Source organism: Hippichthys cyanospilos, chromosome 21 (assembly GCF_059441005.1).
Source record: "Hippichthys cyanospilos isolate Australia breed blue-spotted pipefish chromosome 21, RoL_Hcya_1.0, whole genome shotgun sequence".
Lineage (NCBI taxonomy): Eukaryota > Metazoa > Chordata > Actinopteri > Syngnathiformes > Syngnathidae > Hippichthys > Hippichthys cyanospilos.
The window spans coordinates 11,369,274-11,387,239 of NC_142389.1; the positions used below are offsets into that span (position 1 = coordinate 11,369,274).

At 36.4% G+C, this 17,966-nt stretch overlaps 1 protein-coding gene across 1 annotated transcript in view; it reads left to right on the forward strand.

The window, feature by feature from the left end:
* Positions 1 to 17,966, forward strand: part of fam135b (family with sequence similarity 135 member B) — a 36,776-nt gene that overhangs the window by 4,619 nt on the left and 14,191 nt on the right. The window contains exons 2-7 of the mRNA XM_088405549.1: positions 3,744 to 3,840; positions 6,539 to 6,618; positions 12,230 to 12,372; positions 15,219 to 15,289; positions 15,358 to 15,531; positions 15,745 to 15,871. Coding sequence (XP_088261675.1) covers positions 3,764 to 3,840; positions 6,539 to 6,618; positions 12,230 to 12,372; positions 15,219 to 15,289; positions 15,358 to 15,531; positions 15,745 to 15,871 — 672 coding nt within the window. The 5' untranslated portion in view covers positions 3,744 to 3,763. The remainder of the gene's footprint in view (positions 1 to 3,743; positions 3,841 to 6,538; positions 6,619 to 12,229; positions 12,373 to 15,218; positions 15,290 to 15,357; positions 15,532 to 15,744; positions 15,872 to 17,966) is intronic.

Here is a 17,966-nt window from a genome sequence, read left to right on the forward strand (position 1 = left end):
AGAAAACACTGTGCCTGTATCTTCTGTAGATGTCCAACTGTCAGTTATGCTGTGAATATTTTTACATTTCCTATGAGATTACGATTTATCTGGCAATTCCTTCAGAAATGTTCATTTTTTGCAATTCAATGAAGCATGTAGTTTTTTAAATAAAAGTAAAAGTAATAGATTTACTTGGGATTTAATGGTGAATTATAGCCTAGGGTTAAACCCTTTAGCTGGCTTTGTTTTAGTGTTACATTTATATTACTGCGTTGTGTTTCAATTGCAGTGTAACTGTAGAACCACATACATGGTGTTAATTTTAAGTATAAGTACAAAAACAGAACATGTAATTAGTATGAGTACAGACAGTAAAAAAAAGGCAAATGTTGCCCTCAAGAGGTGGCGGAAGGTTGGGAAAACGGACTGACGGATCGACGATTACAATTTTGTCTGACTTGAAAAAATGATGGACTGACAATGACAGAAACGGGGCGGGGCTCTAACGAATAACGAACCAGCAAAAACAATGTGTTGTCTACCTTGACACCTGGAAGTCACAAAGGCAAGAAAAGTCAGTGTGAAATATATTGGCTTGATTATAGATAAAAACTTTAACTGCTTTTGCAAAGACTAATCAATTAATCAACAACTAGTCGATTATCAAAGTAATCGAAAAGTATTTTTACTAATTGTTTGGATGCCTTTTTAATTCAAATTTGTACACATATTCAAAAGCAGTCTGGTAAAACAATGTTCGATCAATGTTCATGCCAATTCTAAGAACATGGTACAGACCAAACCAATAAGTGAATCATAATTAATTCATTCACTGCCGGCCCATCATTTTCGACAGGATGGATATTCGACATCTGTCATTGGCAGTTAAGGTTAAATACACTTAGATTAAGTCTTCTAACGAATTCCAACAAGTACGACAATATACTAATTTTCTGCCTATCCAGTAAAACTGGATCTCTGATTTGACGTCTATAGCCTCAATGGCAGTGAATGTATATTGCTATTTTTCCTGCACTGTCAATTTGACCTAATTTCCTGTTTATGAGATCGATAGATAAGCTCAAGGAAATGGAAACTTTATTTTGTTTAATAATTGAGATATATTTTTGTTTTCCAGATTTATATATTTCCCCCCCCAAAAATTCAAGTGTCTGGCTAAAGGTGTGTCCAAAATTTGTGGTTTCTAAATTATTTAAGTACTATGGTAATCAGTAACAAAGCTTATCAAGTGCAGTACTTGTATGTGCTCAGCAATTACTTTAGGGACTGTAAGTGATGGAGTACTTTAGTACTTTATTACCTAAAGTAAATGACTTTCGTAAACATGGTAATTTATTACTTTGGCACTTGGCTAAAGTAAATGATTACTTTAGTACTTAATCACTTAAAATTATCATCTTAAATAGTAAGGTAATCCGTTATTTTGATATTTTAGTACGGGGGTAGGCGGTTCGGTGGCGCAGTGGTTAGCATGTCAGCCTCACAGTTCAAAGGTCCTGATTTAAAATCCACCTGGCTCCGGCCTTCCTGTGTTTAGCTTGCATGTTCTCCCCTTGCCCGCGTGGGTTCTCTCTAGCACTCCAGCTTCCTCCTACACTCCAAAAACATGCATGACAGGAGAATTGAACATACTGAATTATCCTTAAGTGTGATTGGGTGCATGAATGGTTGTTGGTCTCTGTGTGCCCTGCGATTGTCTGGCAACCGGTTCAGGGTGTCCCCCGCCTACTGCCCGAAGCCAGCTGAGATAGGCGCCAGCAAGCCTGCGATCCCTGTTGGGATAAGCGTCTCTAGAAAATGGATGGATGGATGGAAGTACAGGGGTATCCAAGTTTGGTCCTCAAGAGCCACAATCTAGCCTGTTTTCATTGTGTCTCTTTCACTAACACACCTGATTCAAATGATTAGCTCATCAGCATGCTTTGCAGAATCCTGATAACGACTCTGATTTGAGTCAGGTGTGTTGGTTGAAGAGATACATTGAAAACAGGCTGGATTGTGGCTCTTGAAGACTGCACTTGGCCACCCCTCTTTTAGTACCTAAAGTCATTCACTGCTTTAGTACTTGATTACTTCACACTTTAACCAGCGCACCAAGACAAAAACTGTGTAAAAAATTCGACCTCATGGTTGAGGCAGATAAAGTGTTCAATATTTAGTACCTAAAGAGAACAAAATATGTCTAGGAATGACTTGATCAAAAATATCATCTGCAGATTAATTGAAATAATTGACAATTGCAGCACTAGCAATCACTTGCTTAAGTTTAGCTTCATTTGTGAATATAAATAGAAATAATATTAAAATGAATGAATGAAGCTTTATTTGATAGAGACAATGCAGTTAGAAATAGTTACCGGCTTGCAGCTGATGTGATGCATGTAGAGCAGGGGTGTCAAACATGCGGCCAGTGTTGGCCCGCAAACGGGTTTAATCCGGCCCGCTGGATGATTTATTAGAAAAGGCTAATACATTTGAAGTTGTTTTAAAGTCATAGAAATACACACCCTGATTTTATTGGTTGAGATTATAGCGAATGCTAATTCTCAACTCTGGTCTCTAGATTGGCTCTTCCACAATATTGCAATATGGTAGAAACATAAAATATGCATCAAATACAAAAACAGAGACACTAAACAATTCAGTTTTAACTTATTGAATGCCAGTCTCAATCTTCTATTACGCAATCATATTCTATATCTGAGGCAATCCTATCACTTTACCGATTATGTTTCGATGCATTCGGCCAGTTAAGGGATATCACTTTGCGATACACACTGCGCATCTTTTAGCGTCAAACATTTTAGCCGTGTTCTGGAGAGTATAAATCTATGTCTGTTTTTGTACAAATGGGAACCAGACATTGTTGGTTAAACAGAAAACAAACATGCTGTGTTTGTGCCGGTTAGGCCTCAGGCGGTCTGGGACACAATATGCTGATTATATTTTGAGGTGTAAATGCTTTTCAGTTACAGACAACAACGGTGAAAACAGACCATCACTGGATAGCCCAGAGCTTTTCAATTATTTTTTTGCAAAACCCTTCCACCCACTCTCACGGTGACTTTAAATGAGATCATTATCGATGAAAATTGCATAAGGATAGCTAAACTTGTATCCTTTTTAACATTAAGAAAAGGAAAATGTTAGCTTTACTTTTTACAGGGGTTTATACAGGTTACTGCTTATTCTGAATCTGCAAAAAAATGCTTCAATTGCATCAAAGTAATCACATTAATCATTAATATGCTTGAACAAACTTCATTCTTTTCATAGTTTAAAATCAACTGTTGTTTTGTTTTCATCAGACATTGAGAGACTTAAACATTTTAAAATAAAATGAGGAAAAAAAACTCTGAAGAAGGCGGGAGATAAACGCCCACACAAGTCAGGTAAAAATCTCTTAGAAATGTTAGGATTTTATTTTCGAATTTAAAAAAAAAATTAAGTTCCTCACCAAATCTCTCTTTAATGTGATTTAGAAAATAAATGTTAGAATTAATTTTAAAAGTTTCTAAGTTTATGCTCAGACTTTGACAATTAGAGCACCACAGCACCACCTAGTGCCATATGTAAGCAATTACACTACACAGTGCAAAAAGCAAAGCCTACCATCACATTATTATTAGGACTGGGATAGTCCAATCTCTAGAATTCTGTTAAAAAATTGTAATGAAAAGTTTTATGTAATTGTGTAATCGTTTTTTTGTTTTTTGTGTGTGTATGTTTTCTTTTAACAGGTGATGACTGGGATTATATCATGTCTGAAGTCCAGGGAACATTGGAGTTTTCCATAGAGTTGCACAAGTTTCATAATGTGGATCTTTTTCAAAGAGGGTAAGACGTTTTTATAATCGTAGTGAACATGTGTTATTCTTCTATAATATTTTGACACCTTCAAGCGCCCCTAAAAAAGTCAATATGTCCACAGTACAAGACGTCTTGGCCTTTCTAATCTTTTCTCCTGTTTGGGTGTGATGCAAATAATTTTGCTGTCTTGCTGAGACAAAATGGACACACCAGTGGACACAAATGATTGGACTTGGTCTACTCATTGTAGTACAGCGGTGCAGAAGTAAAACAACAAAGCCTCAACTCAGGATTATAGTCACTGCTGCCATTCTCATTATTTAATGGTTATAACCTATAACTGACACATGGTGTGAACTTTAAAAATCCAATTTGCCTGCAAATTAAATGCCTGAACCTTCCACCTTTCACAATGCTGATGGCCAATTAGCGAACCTATTCATATTATGTGTGAGATTGAAGCAATATTATTAAACTTCAGGGCAATAAACCTGTACCAGCAGCAAAAAAAAAAAAAAAAAAAAAAAATACAATAAAATAATTAAATGAGGATATATAATCATAATAACGTACTAATGCTTTAGGTTCAATGTAAAATGTTAATGATTACTATTTTAGCACTTTTCATGTTTTTTATTATTGACATAAGGTAAAACACTTGCTCTAATTAAATCTTAATGTAAAGATGGCTGAGTAATAGCGTTTTGTCACACTGCAACACACTTGCTGAAATCAATTTTAATCTTTGTCTGAAGGTTGGCTGCACTGCAGCCTATGTACACTAGTTGATTTAAATGGACTGATTAAATGCAGCATTAAGAACGGAGGCAATCACAATTAGCACATATTCATATTGCCACTGCTGCACTTTGTGAACTTATTTATATGAACTGAGCTATTTTTTAAATTATAAATTGGCAAAGTGTTCATTTACTTACATCTATTTCTATAGTCACTGAATGAGAGTAGATACTAGGGCTGTTTCCATCAAATTGTTTTAAAATTGATTAAAATATCTCATTTTTTAAAAATAGTAATCTGATAAAGTTGACTGTGAGTTGGAGTTTGTGTATTATTTATTATCTTCTATACACATGAATTCTTAGACACCGAACAGTTTGGCAATGCTAATCGGTTAGCATTTGCGGTTAGCATTAGCAAGCTAGTCATTACTATTTAAGGTCAACAAACACTAACTACCTTTTAGTTCATGCATACATAATTTTATACGTAGATTATACTGTATGTGTAATCATGTCATTAAAGTCATTAACAGATCACGCTTTTATAATATTCCATAAGTGGAGCTAACAGTTGGCAAATATGAGGTCAACAACTTCGTGTTCTTCTTCTTTTTCTATTATGTTTTTGTTTAGGTGTTTTTTTGTTTTTGTTCTTTCTACTCAGAAACTGGGCACATTTTGTGCTTTACTGCCTTCTAGTGGTTTGAACACCTATAACTGAGTAACTATAGACTTTTGGTGACAGGTTATGTTCTCGGATGGTACAGCCCTAGTGCGTTTTGGGAAGTTCTTTAATTTAGGAATCTGTGTGTGCGAATATTGTCTTTAATGAAAGCCTGCTAACTACTAAGTGAGTGTTTTCAGGCACGCCGACGTTTTCAGCCATTCAGCCACTAGGTGGTGGAGGAACACAAGTATTAGAGCTATTAAGTCAAGACGATCCTTGTATAAGTGTGAAGGTTTTATTTATTTTTTTCCCCCAAAGTATTGCTGAGGTATGCCTTTTCCACTTAAATTTTGGCACTCTTTTCTTAACTGGAAACTATCCTGAACTTGAGAGCCTTATGTCTGCAAGAAAGGTTCATTTGGAAAATGTTGGTGCAATCATGGCTCCGCTAGAGTTTCGATTCTGATTTTTTTTAGTCAACCTAGTTTTAAAGTTCGTAGCTTGGCGGCGCACTGGTTCGCACGTCCACCTCAATGTTAAGTGGCCCGAGTTCTTATCCAGTTTCCTCCGCCCTTCCTGTGTGGAGTATGCTTGCTCTCCCCCAGCCCACTTGGGTTCCCTCCGGGCACTCCGCCTTCCTCCCACGCTCCAAAAACATGCTTGGGAGGTATATTGGACACCACCAAATTGTCCTTATGTGTGATTGGATGTGTGGATATGTTGTTTGTCTCTGTGTGCCCTGCAATTGGCTGGCAATCAGTTCAGGGTGTCCCCCACCTAGTGCCCGAAGTTAACTGAGCTAGATAACAGCAAGTTTGAGACACTTGATAAGCGGCTATAGACAATGGATGGATAATTTTAAAGTAGACTTACCCAACTTGGTCAACTTTCCTCCCATTAAAGATCCCGTAATTCCTGAAAAAGTTGTATCTCATTGTCTTACCATTAATGAGCATTGATCTGTCTTCTGCAAAAATTAATGTGTTGAGGTTTTTCTATGCTTGTCTGTTTCAACACTTTCATCTTTGAAAATGTTGTCACCAAACAGCTGACATGATCATTATCTTTACTACCACAATTTGCTTTCCCCTAATTGTCCAATACGTCCCCATGGAGCGGAGTCTTTTCCTATTGCGTAAAGCAGCATCGATTTAATCTGCTCGTGTTGCTTTTGTTGATTCTCATCAGCTGGAGTGGCCTGTAAATAAGATGTATTGAACCTTTTTAGATGTTTGGTGTAAAAATATAAGCGTTTCTTTGTATCTTATCACAATGCATGCATACTTATTTTTTTATGTATACTTTGCTCCATCAGGTTCTACCAGGTACGAACAGGGTTGAAGGTCTCTCCTCGAGTTCTCCACAGGTTAATTGTGACAACACAAGTTAATGCAGGTGAGTACCAATGATATTCTAATTAGTGTTAGTATAAGCCCTAACTTGTATATTGGTTCCTCATGTCATAGAGTTTAGCAAAATCAATGTTCTTTCAAGTATTTTCTGATGCCTCATAATTACTTCCTCCTCCATACAATTATCAGCTTACAAATCTGAAATATAATCATGCACTCAATTTACAGACTTAACATCTTGCTTTCTTTTCTTGCTTCTCGGTCCTTACAATCTGCTTTTTCCAGCAATCCAGGAAGCCAATTCACTGGCAATAATGATTCACAGTAATAACAGTTATTTTTAGCTTCTCTGGACGGCAGAGTCCAGTCTGTGTGTGTAAGCCTGTGCACGTGTCTTTTTTGGATTGTGATTCACCTGCACCTAAAAAGGGCATTGTTCTTTAGGGGATATTTTTTATTGCAAGCCATTTTTGGGATACAGATTGTTAGAATTTGGGGTGCTTAAGCTACCAGGAGTGTTTGTGGGAGTGTGTGGTTATAACTTTTGATTCATTTCATTTTTGAAGAGTTGACAGGAAAAGGCTGATACACACGTACACACACACATATAAAAAAAAAAAAAAAAAAAATATATATATATATATATATATATATATATATATATATATATATATATATATATATACTGTATGTGTGTATATATATATATATATATATATATATATATATATATATATGTGTGTGTGTGTGTGTGTGTGTGCATGTGTGTGTGCGTGTGTGTGTGTGTATGGGATGGTCTTCTCACATGGATAGGAGGTTGAATGTGGGTGTGGCTAATATTTGCATCCCGGAGTCAAAAAGTGAGGCATTTTTGGTGCTGCACTTCATCAACTTTACTTGCAGATTTGGGTATGTGGTGCATGCAGTGAACAAATGTGCAAACACAAATGCAGAAGAAACTGTTTTTTATGTATTTGTGTAATTTCAGGCCTTCTTTATAATGCAACAATATATGTAAAGTAAATAATTTTTATAAAAAGCATATTTTACATGATATAGTGCCATTATATAATATTTACAATTTCCACATTGTAAGGCCAGAGAGTTACTAGGAAAATTAAAAGGATGTTACCTGGCAACGCAAACATATTAGATTACAGTTTTTCCTTACTTTCAACTTTGTTTTGCCCATTTTATGTCAACACACTCTCATTTGTGTAAAATACTTTTTCAACCTGGTCCCTCATTACATACGCAGAGCATCTTTGGATATAAAAATCAAAGAATACATAAAACTGTGTTATGATTTGAACTACATTTGTAGAGATATTTTTCAGTGTATATTTTTCTGTATCTTCAGGAGATAGCTTTAATATTATTTTATATTTTATTCCGGCTCATCTGCCATAGAATTGTCAGTAATGAGTCATAATAGACAAATGAGTCACTATAACAAATTTGCAACGTTGTTTCATGATGCAAATTTAATTTGAAAAAAAATGTACCGTATTTTCCGCACTATAAGGCGCATCTTAAAGCCTTATTTTTTTTTAAAAAAAAGCTTATGGTGCGCGTTATAATCAGGTGCGCCTTATATATGGATCAATATTGAGATTGGGATTGGTAGATGGGGAATGAAGTGATAAAGTAAGCTTTACCTGTTTCTTTTGTGTGTTTACAGTTGAACAAGGTTGGTCGTGTTGACATTGAGTTATTATGCCATTGAGAGTTTAGAGTTATTATTTGAGTCATTATTGTTATTACTTTGAGTATTACTATTATATGATTGAAAACGTTTTAAAATATGTCATTAATTGAGGGTGCGCCTGATAATCCGGTGCCCCTTACATACTGTATGGATAAAGCTTTAAAATATGTCATTAATTGAGGGTGCACCTTATAATCTGGTGCACCTCATAGTGCGGAAAATACTCTTCCTGTCACAGCATTAAATCAGATATTTCGATACCCGCATAATTCCTGTTATAATCTTTCCCGAACCCCCAGGGGTACTCTTAACCCCAATTGAGAACCGTTGTTTTCCCCGACTGTATTTTATCAAGGGAAAGTGTCAGAAGCAAAATGGCATATTCATATCCATATTGAGCTCACAAGTCTGCGCCTCCTTTCACAAGGTCATGAATCAAGGCCGTTTTCACCTCACCAGCTGCACGGTTGCAAAGTGTTAGGAGGCGGGGCAATCGACATACAGGAAATAATCCCTTACTATGATCTCTCCCAAAGTGCATGCTTGACATTTGAGTTATTGGGCCCCAGACAAGCTCACCGTGTGTGTGATGAATTGCGCCAAACACTCAACTCAAGCATTTAATGATGGCCATTCACTGGCAATAACATCAGGATTTCCAAGGCGGAATGTCATAGTATCATGAAGAGCAATTGTACGCTGAGAGTTTTGTGGGTTTTACTGATAAGATAGGGAGCACACACAAACACTAATGTATACACACACACTCTAATACACAGCAGATGTAGCATACCGGAGGCTGTAAGCAGATTATTTCTGGCACTGAATGACTGTGACTAAAGCTTAGGGGCATTTCAGTAAGTTTTAAAGTGCAGGATGTGATAACGCCCCAAAACGTGTACAGACGGAAGCATCTCATTATGCAAGAAACGTTTGATGTGTGACTGGGGCATGTGTTACTTCCATGCCCAGTCGAGTCAAAAATACAGTACGTCACAAAATCAAGGCAGTATTATTTTGATTGAGCTTTGTCTTGATTAGTTCCAACATGTGTTTAAAACCTGTGTAAAAAACACCTATGGTGTTCATTAGTCTTTTGACCTGCCCTGAATTTGTTGAAAGCTTGCCAGTTTTGAGTTTCACGTTTTTTTTTCTAGTCTGGCGATGCTCAATAAAATTTGTTGTGATGTCCTTTCACCTGAAAACTTTTTTTTGCAGGGTTTCAAAAGTTGGTAAAATGCCTACTTTTATATACTGGAAGGTCTTTTACAGCTACTTGAAGGGGAAAATAAAACCTTTTGTGGATTATGGTTTTTGGTCATTTCAGCTGTGAAAATTGCTTATTTTTATTTTGCTATAATGCATGCTTTAACAGTCGGTAGCGAAGAATCATCTGGATTTAGCAATGCCAAAGAAAAATATTCTTTTTATAGTACAAATTGTTGAATGTTTAGTAATTGCAAATATTCACAAATCAAAAATGTGTAATGGGAAAAACATCCTCCCAAAAAATGCAGATAAACCTTTTAGCCATTTCAAAATGTAATTTTAGCGGGTTAAACAATCTGCACACACAAGAATTCAATTTTTCAGAAAGTTCATTTTTTGCCATTTTGTAATCTCAAATAATGGCAAATCCAAAAATCTGAGTCATCACAGGGTTGGCAAATAAATGAAACAAAATTACCCCAGGGAAAAGGATTTGTGTTAACCATGTGAAGTGTATTTGTGATAAAATGAGGATTGGCATCTTTTTTTCAGGCACTTTGATGCACTTGGGTTTTTCTGCTTTAATATGTATAAATGCTGTAGAAAAAAAAGAAAAAAACAAGACACAAATATATATATATATATATATATATATATATATATATATATATATATATATATATATATATATATATATATATATATATATATATATATACACACACACAAACTGTTTTTATAGATTATCTATGGTCGGGGTCTCAAGTGGCTTTACAAAATCTAGGCTTTACAAAATATAGGTGAAGTTAACCCACCCATAGCCATTTGGATTCATTTGATTTGCAAAAAAAAAAAAAAATCAAAGAAAAACCCTCAAAAAACACGTTTCACCTTTCCAGCAATTACACCAAGACCCAAAAATGAGACCCCCCCTCCACCACCACCCGAAAAAAAAAAATACACACACTTACATACTCATTCTCAATAAGCAGTTTTGACCTATTTCAGGTCTGCAAATTAAACAAAACGATCTATGGATACTGTGAGAGTTTCTTGAGAGCCATCACACAATTATTGTCGATACTTAACATGACTCAAATCCTTACCAACAAAAATAATTTCAATACAAGCAAGCCTAGAAAACAGCATTTTCATGCATGTTCTCAACATTTTAGTTCCAGTCAACAGCTAATCCAATGCTTCATTTGACATTTTGTGAGGCGGCACGCTCATCTCCTTCACACGTGCAACAAAGTCATTTGACAACGAGTCATGCTCCCACACTCCCAGTCGTCACGTTTGGGGCTGTTTGATGCTACGGGGAGCGGCAGCATCATCAGGAGGGGGGGGACCCCGTGGAGAGGGCCAGACTATAAGACCAAAACAGGCACACGGTCTCTGCGGGATGTATCAAAAGCCTCTCAGGGCTCGCAGCTTGACGGCACTGCAGCTTGTGAGAAAAAAAAAAAAAAAAAACAATACAAAAAAAACACCAGCCACACAGACATCTTATTGCAGCAATGCTTTATGCAAATTACAGCATATCGTTTTTTTTTTTTTAAACAACTGGAATTCAAAAAATGACAAATATACTGTAAGGTAGCTGAAATGAAAATACATGGCTGAATCTGCTTTGTATTGTTTTGAACTTTGGCTATTTTGATATGAACTTGTTTATTCAAGCATCAATTTTTTTCTTGAAAAGGATCAGTGCATTTTAAAAGCCATCACTATCCTGTTCATTTGTTATGTTTTTTTGTTTTGTTTTTTTCTTGCAAGTAACAGCAATCATGTCCCCAGGTCACTTTGACCCGGGGCGTATTTAGTCACCAAAATGAGTCAGAAATGTGTATAATCCAAATCCAGTGCGAAATTTTAACCAGTAATTCATGTTCATTTCTCAAGAACAGCAGTAAAGTCTCTGGGTCATTATGTGGCTTTTATCCAAAAGTATCAAAAACTCTCACAACGTAACAAAGGCACCACACACATTCTTGGGTCACTCTGACCCCAATTTGACTTCTTTTTTTTTTTTTACATAAAAAAATAATGCAAACAAAAAAAACAAATGCAATTTTCAATGGCTATGTTGCTCATATACCGTATAAGCCAAGCACAAGTCCTGCATTGAAAAGCTGCCTTCAACATTTACTTATACTTTGAAACGAGTCAGTTTAACCCTCAATGTAACAGGAATGTTAAATGCCAATTTGTTGGTGACATTTAAATATAAGACCAAGAAAATTATGTCAATTTCAATAATGGTGGAAAAAGTAAAATAGTAAACTCAAATTACCAAGGTTATGTAGATTTAAGAAAAATAGTATTAAAATTGAACATTAAAATGGTTAGCTTTGTGACGATCTGCATTGCTAGTTGTTACATGAGCAACTGTAATGTCATTTTCAATAAACAGAAAATGGCCGCCCACAGAAATGGATAAAAGTGAAGGGATGTGGTTGCCTAATTCAAATCCCACAAACACAATATTATTAAGATTAAGATTAAGATTTTTTTTAAACTTTGCTCCCTCTTTAACAGATCCAACCCCAAAGACATAATTTTATTTTTATTTTTCTTCAAATGCCTCTATCTTTCTAAATACACACGGGTAAACCCACAAATTCAATTTATAGTCACATATAGAAAGAGACCTCATTTGCATATCTGCATTGGAAATCCTGTCATGTTGAGTGAACAAACGCCGCAGCTGACATTTGCACGTGTTGTCACACAGCAGGCGAATGCAGCTTCAGCTCCCCGGGGGTGTACGACGGCACCGTGTTCAGCCGGATATTCCAAATCCTTTACAGGAACGAGGATATCACTGTCAACGACAGCATGCTCTTCAAAGTGCATCTGCTGCTGGATGGAGAGAGGGTGAGTCACCCTTGTGACATTTTGTGCACCCACAAACACCTGCACACCACGCATATATATATATATATATATATATATATATATATATATATATATATATATATATATATATATATATATATATATATATATATATATATAAATAATCCTACACACTCGGATTGTTTTAATACCGCACCGACACAAATGTAACATGCCCGATTCTGGTTGGAGATGGCCACTAGCTCAAATTACAAATCAATACGTGTATTGTCTCCCTTTGTTTTCCAGTAGATAGCCCCCTAGTGGCTCTCTCTCTCTCTCTCTCTCTCTCTCTCTATATATATATATATATATATATATATATATATATATATATATATATATATATATATATATATATATATATATATATATATATATATATATATATATATCGACTCAATTTTTGGGCGTCATTTCCTTACACGCACCATTTCGCATTCCATGTCAGCATGGTGACGTACACAAAATGATATGAGAAGCAGAGATGTACTTTTTTTTAACTATAAAAAAAGAAAAAGGCTGCTTCATGACATAATGATGCAAATAGCATAGAATTTAAATCTTTTTATGCAAGACAGAGTCACTTAAAGACATGTTGGATGTCATCAGTGAGCTCTCCCAAAGGCTCTTGGCTCATTAACCTTCTGGAGGTTATCTGCTGCTCACATTCGGAGATAGCGCAGACGAAAATAGCCCCTCGTTTCCCTCCCTATTCGCGTACACGCGATCCGTGCCTGATCGATGGCGCCGTCGATAGCAAAGAGCAAAGATCGCTGTGTTTACCGCTGCGGTGGTGGTGGCAGGGATACTTTCGCATCCTGGCCGCCGTGTGAATTTATTAACATGGAGGCTTTATTTTCATCCTTCAAAAGACTCCATTAGTTGGTCTGCGTTGCTTTCATGCTGTTTTGTTTTTGTGCTGTGATGGGCATCTTTGATTCTGTGGTACATTAATTCACTTACTTTGCATAAGAGAAGAAGACATGGAGGACGTCACCAAGGCAAGGCGAGGCGGCTTGATTTATACAGCGCATTTTATTCACATGGTAACTCAATGTTCCTCACGTAATTAAAAATACAACAGAATATGAACGAAGATACTTAATTGCAAAATAACAAAATACTTTGTTTGCTTAAGGATGGTTTCAAAAGTAATTGATTACTTTAAGTACGTTGGGTACTAGATTGCTAATGTAATTGATTACTTTAGGCAAACAAGTACAAATCTAATCTGTTACATTTGCAAAGAAAAATTCCCCTGTTGCAAAATATGATTTATTTTTTCTGCATTTATGTTGCACTGAAACACATTACAGCAAAAACAAGCCTGCAGGAAAAACTTTCTTTTGTATTTTGTAATTTGTACGTGCTGACACGCATTTTGCAGCATTTATTACTTGGAGCGGCTTTCCCCCGCAGTCAGACGATACTCTCCCAGACTATAGATGGCAGTAAATGGACTCTATAGCATACAAACAACACTTCTCTATAACAGAGGTAGAGAATCCTAGTCGATTCAAACTATCTAAATTTTGCAAGCGTTTTTTTTAACAGACTCCTCACCTCTCCCCAACGTGGTGCTCTTCAGAAGTTGTTTACGGTATTTAGGTCACGGTAGTCCTCTTCAGCCCAATCATAGAGGTGTTTATATCAGCGAACTTCCTTAAGCAATCATTCGTCCGCCATGTTGTCTGCTCGTAAAGAAATTCCGGACGTTCCACGTTGGAGAAAAACTGTTCTGCGTGGACTCCGTCTGTAGGGTCATTGTTGCAGAAATAACGTAATTTTGGTGCATGCAGCGACACAGATCTTAAAACAAGCCAACGCTTGAAGACAGGAAAGTAATGAAGATGAAAGATAGATGAAGCAAAAAGACAGACATTATGCAAGACATTGACGCAGGAAAATGAATGTTTATTGTAGATTTGGCCATTTCTTTCTTTTTCCATTTTTTAAAATATTTTGTATTTAACTTCAGTCAGATTGTAGATTGCACAACACTTTTTTTATGTTTACATCCGAGACATAGATTTGCTATAGTGAAAAGTCCCCATGTTGTGAAAACATTTCTGGCTACAATTATGGTTTTGTTGTAGAAGAGTTCTATTATACCAAAAAGTTTGAACGAAATACTTAATTGCAAAGTAACAAAATTATGTGTTCACTAAAGGAAGGTTTTAAAAAGCTAAAGTTTTTAAATGCTAAGCTAAGGTTTTTAAATGCTAAAGTAATTGATTACTTTAGGTATGACAGTGTAGTCAAAAAACTGTAAGTGTGTTCGCCACACATTTTCCTAGTTTTGAAATCAGAGACCAGCAAAAACTGTTCAAAAGAGAGCTTGGGAATAAACATTTTTAAAAGTTGAAGAGGCTGAAGTCAAATCAACATTTCGCAGTACAATACAAACAAATAAACTGAATAATGTGGCCATTATGTCTTTCTATTTTTCTGTATGAGGCCCTCAGATGAAAAAGTTTGAACAGTACCTTAGATAATAGTGACATTGCTGTTTTGTGTTCCTATACAAATGACTGAAATCGCTAAATATAGCTCACTTTACCTTGTAAATGTTTTTTTTTAATTCGAATCCCATGAAAGCTCAGTCTTCAAACTGATTTTCAACAAGTGTTATCTTCAAAATGTACAGCACAGTATGAGGAAAATAATGTCATATCTTCTGACTGTTGGCATTTAACAAATGGCACTGGTTGCTAAGCAACCTAACAGGAAGTAGCCTAGTGCCAACATGCAGGTTTGAAATCTTCCCAAAGAATGCTGGAAAAAAACTCTGTCTCTGTCTCATTAGATTTTTGTCTTTGCAGCTGGAGGAGGCACTCAGCGAGGTGGACTTCCAGTTAAAACTGGATCTTCATTTCACCGACAACGAGCAACAGTAGGCACCTTCACACCTTTCTTCGATTGCTTTTATACATTCATCCTAATTTTTGCCTCCGTTCCCAGGTTGGCAGACATAGCCACCGTTCCGTTGATCAGCAGCCGTACCCTCAACCTTCACTTCCACCCGCACAGAGGATTACATCATCATGTTCCCGTCATGTTCGACTACTTCCACCTGTCCGTCATTTCGGTGTCCATTCACGCCTCGCTGGTTGCCTTACATCAGCCGCTGATCAGGTAGAGCAAAAGGCTGCCTTTGTACATTTGCATGCCTTTGGAATTACACAAAGCGCCTTGGTTCTTCTGAAGTAGTCTTTTGATTATTCTTTCACAAAGCTAAGATATCAGAGGGACATCAAGCCTTCAAAATTCATTTCACAGCATTTTTGTTTTCAATTCTTTTTTTGTTTGCGTACGTTCTGTAGTTGAGCATGTATCTTTTGTGAACAGTTTTGCCCGCACGGGAAAGGCCACCTGGCTGGGAAAGAGTTCACCGGAGAGCACCAGTGACCCAGCCGCCGTCTCTGTGGAAAACCTTGTGTTCGGAGCCGGGTACTGCAAGCCCATCATCTCCGAGGTATGACGCAAGAAGTCCAAGCCAAACTCGGGATTAGTCACTAAAATTGAGGCTCAAAAAGTAAACGCCAATGCAGATTACAGGGTTTAAAACAACACTCTTAGAATAGTTGGGTAAAAAATGACAAACATTGTGTCAGTAATTGGGTAAAAGCCACCTACTCAACTTTTTCGGTTAAAATGTAACCCCAAAATTTGTGTCATAAATAAAATAACGAAACAGTTTTAGGGTTATTTTCCAAAACAAATCTATGTGTGTGTATACATACATAAATATATATATATATATATATATATATATATATATATATATATATATATATATATATATATATATATATATAAGTTCAGCCAAATTCCTCATTTCGACTGAAAATTTGGATCATAGTGAATAAACTCCATAAAAAAAAGCCAATTTTGAGAAAAAACATTTTGATCAATCTCACCAAGCTTCTGAGTTGTTTTGCACAAATCAACCCCAACCAATGGGGTATTTAATAGAAGACAACCCTCCAAAATGTTTTGTTTTGTAGACCATCTTTCATACAAAATAACCTAAAATGTTAGGTCAAATCGAATATTTTGGTTTTATCCTTTTTGTTACCCATAAATAAGTTATTTTTGACTCAATTTTTTTAGAGTATAATTTCAGCCCTCATTTCGTCATTTAGACTCAAAAGCCAACTGGAAATTGGGTTGTTTTGTGCATTATTCATCTTGATCCAATTTGGGGGCCGAATTCAACCCTGATACGCATTTAAAATTACGGATGGATTATCAACCCAACAAGTGGCTTGAAGTCTCTTTGACTCAATTTGCGTTATTCTCGACCAAAAATAAATAAAATGACCTGACCCATGAATTCCTAAAATTGGGTTGGTTTGTAAGTGTCCTTTCGGTATGTACTTCCTATTTTTTCTTATATGTCTATTTTTGTTCATATTTTCAAGTCCAACCCGTAAATGGGTTGTCCCCTTTATTAAAACATGATCCATGGATATAGGCATTGCTCACTTTGTAAATGCGCATACAGACGTGGAACGGTTTCAAGTTTTAAACTTGCTTCCTTTAGACGTCACCGTCTCCATTGTAAATCTTAATGAGCACCCCATTTGCCGCCTCCTGCTTTTATTCCCACTCCTGGCTGGCCACTTTAATAAGCTCTGGCTATGGACCAGCACCAGGAGGAGGGAGGGGTTCTGGTGAGATGTCTTCTTTTGATCCCAGTAATGAGTTCTGCTCATAAGTGCCACGTACCATGTAGCTGCAGGTGAAAAGCTTCCTACCCGCTCAACTTAATTTAGTGAGATTTTTTATTTTTAAACCGAGCTGTCGTAAGCTCATGGGAGGTAGTTTTTTTTTTTTTTTTCAAAAGATTGAAATGTCAGCGTTTTAGTGCAAAAGCAGCTTCCCACTTGGGCTGATTCAAGACATTATTGCACATTTGGACTTCTTCATGAAAGTACAAAACGAAGTGGCATGAAGCCAATTTTGGTCAGTACACAGTAAAACTATGTTTTTAGTGTAATGACTAGTTCAAACAAAAACAGATATTTTTTCCAGACGTCACTCTACAGCCTCGCAGGCTGCTTATAGGTTAAGAGAATTATGAAAGTAATACAGATGTTGCTTCCTGGTTTTCTTATACTCTGCTACTGCGATTACAGAGCGCGCACAGGTATGATGATAGGGCCAGACACTGAACTTGCCTGGGGGAAAATTATAGTATGTCCGCAGATACTTCAGGCATTTTGTAGTCTTTTTTTTTTCTTTTTTTTAAGCTGTGAGAGCAAAAACATTCTCTCTTTCGATATGTGATTTGATAGCACCTTCAGATGATAAATTAGGAGTGTGATAGAAATAGCCTTTTCTGTTTGTAGAGGTTGTATACAGAGCATAAAGATGCAGTCTTTATATTCTCTTGCTTGTAAGGGAGACATCTGCTGGTGAGGTTTTGTAACTGTAGTTCTTTATATTTGGGTTTTATGCTCAGGCAGCTTGGTAAACTAGTGGTTGGCATGTCTACGTCTCGGATATAATGTTCAGTTATGGAGTTGTTCTGCCTGTGTATATTTTTAATAAAAAAAAATACATGA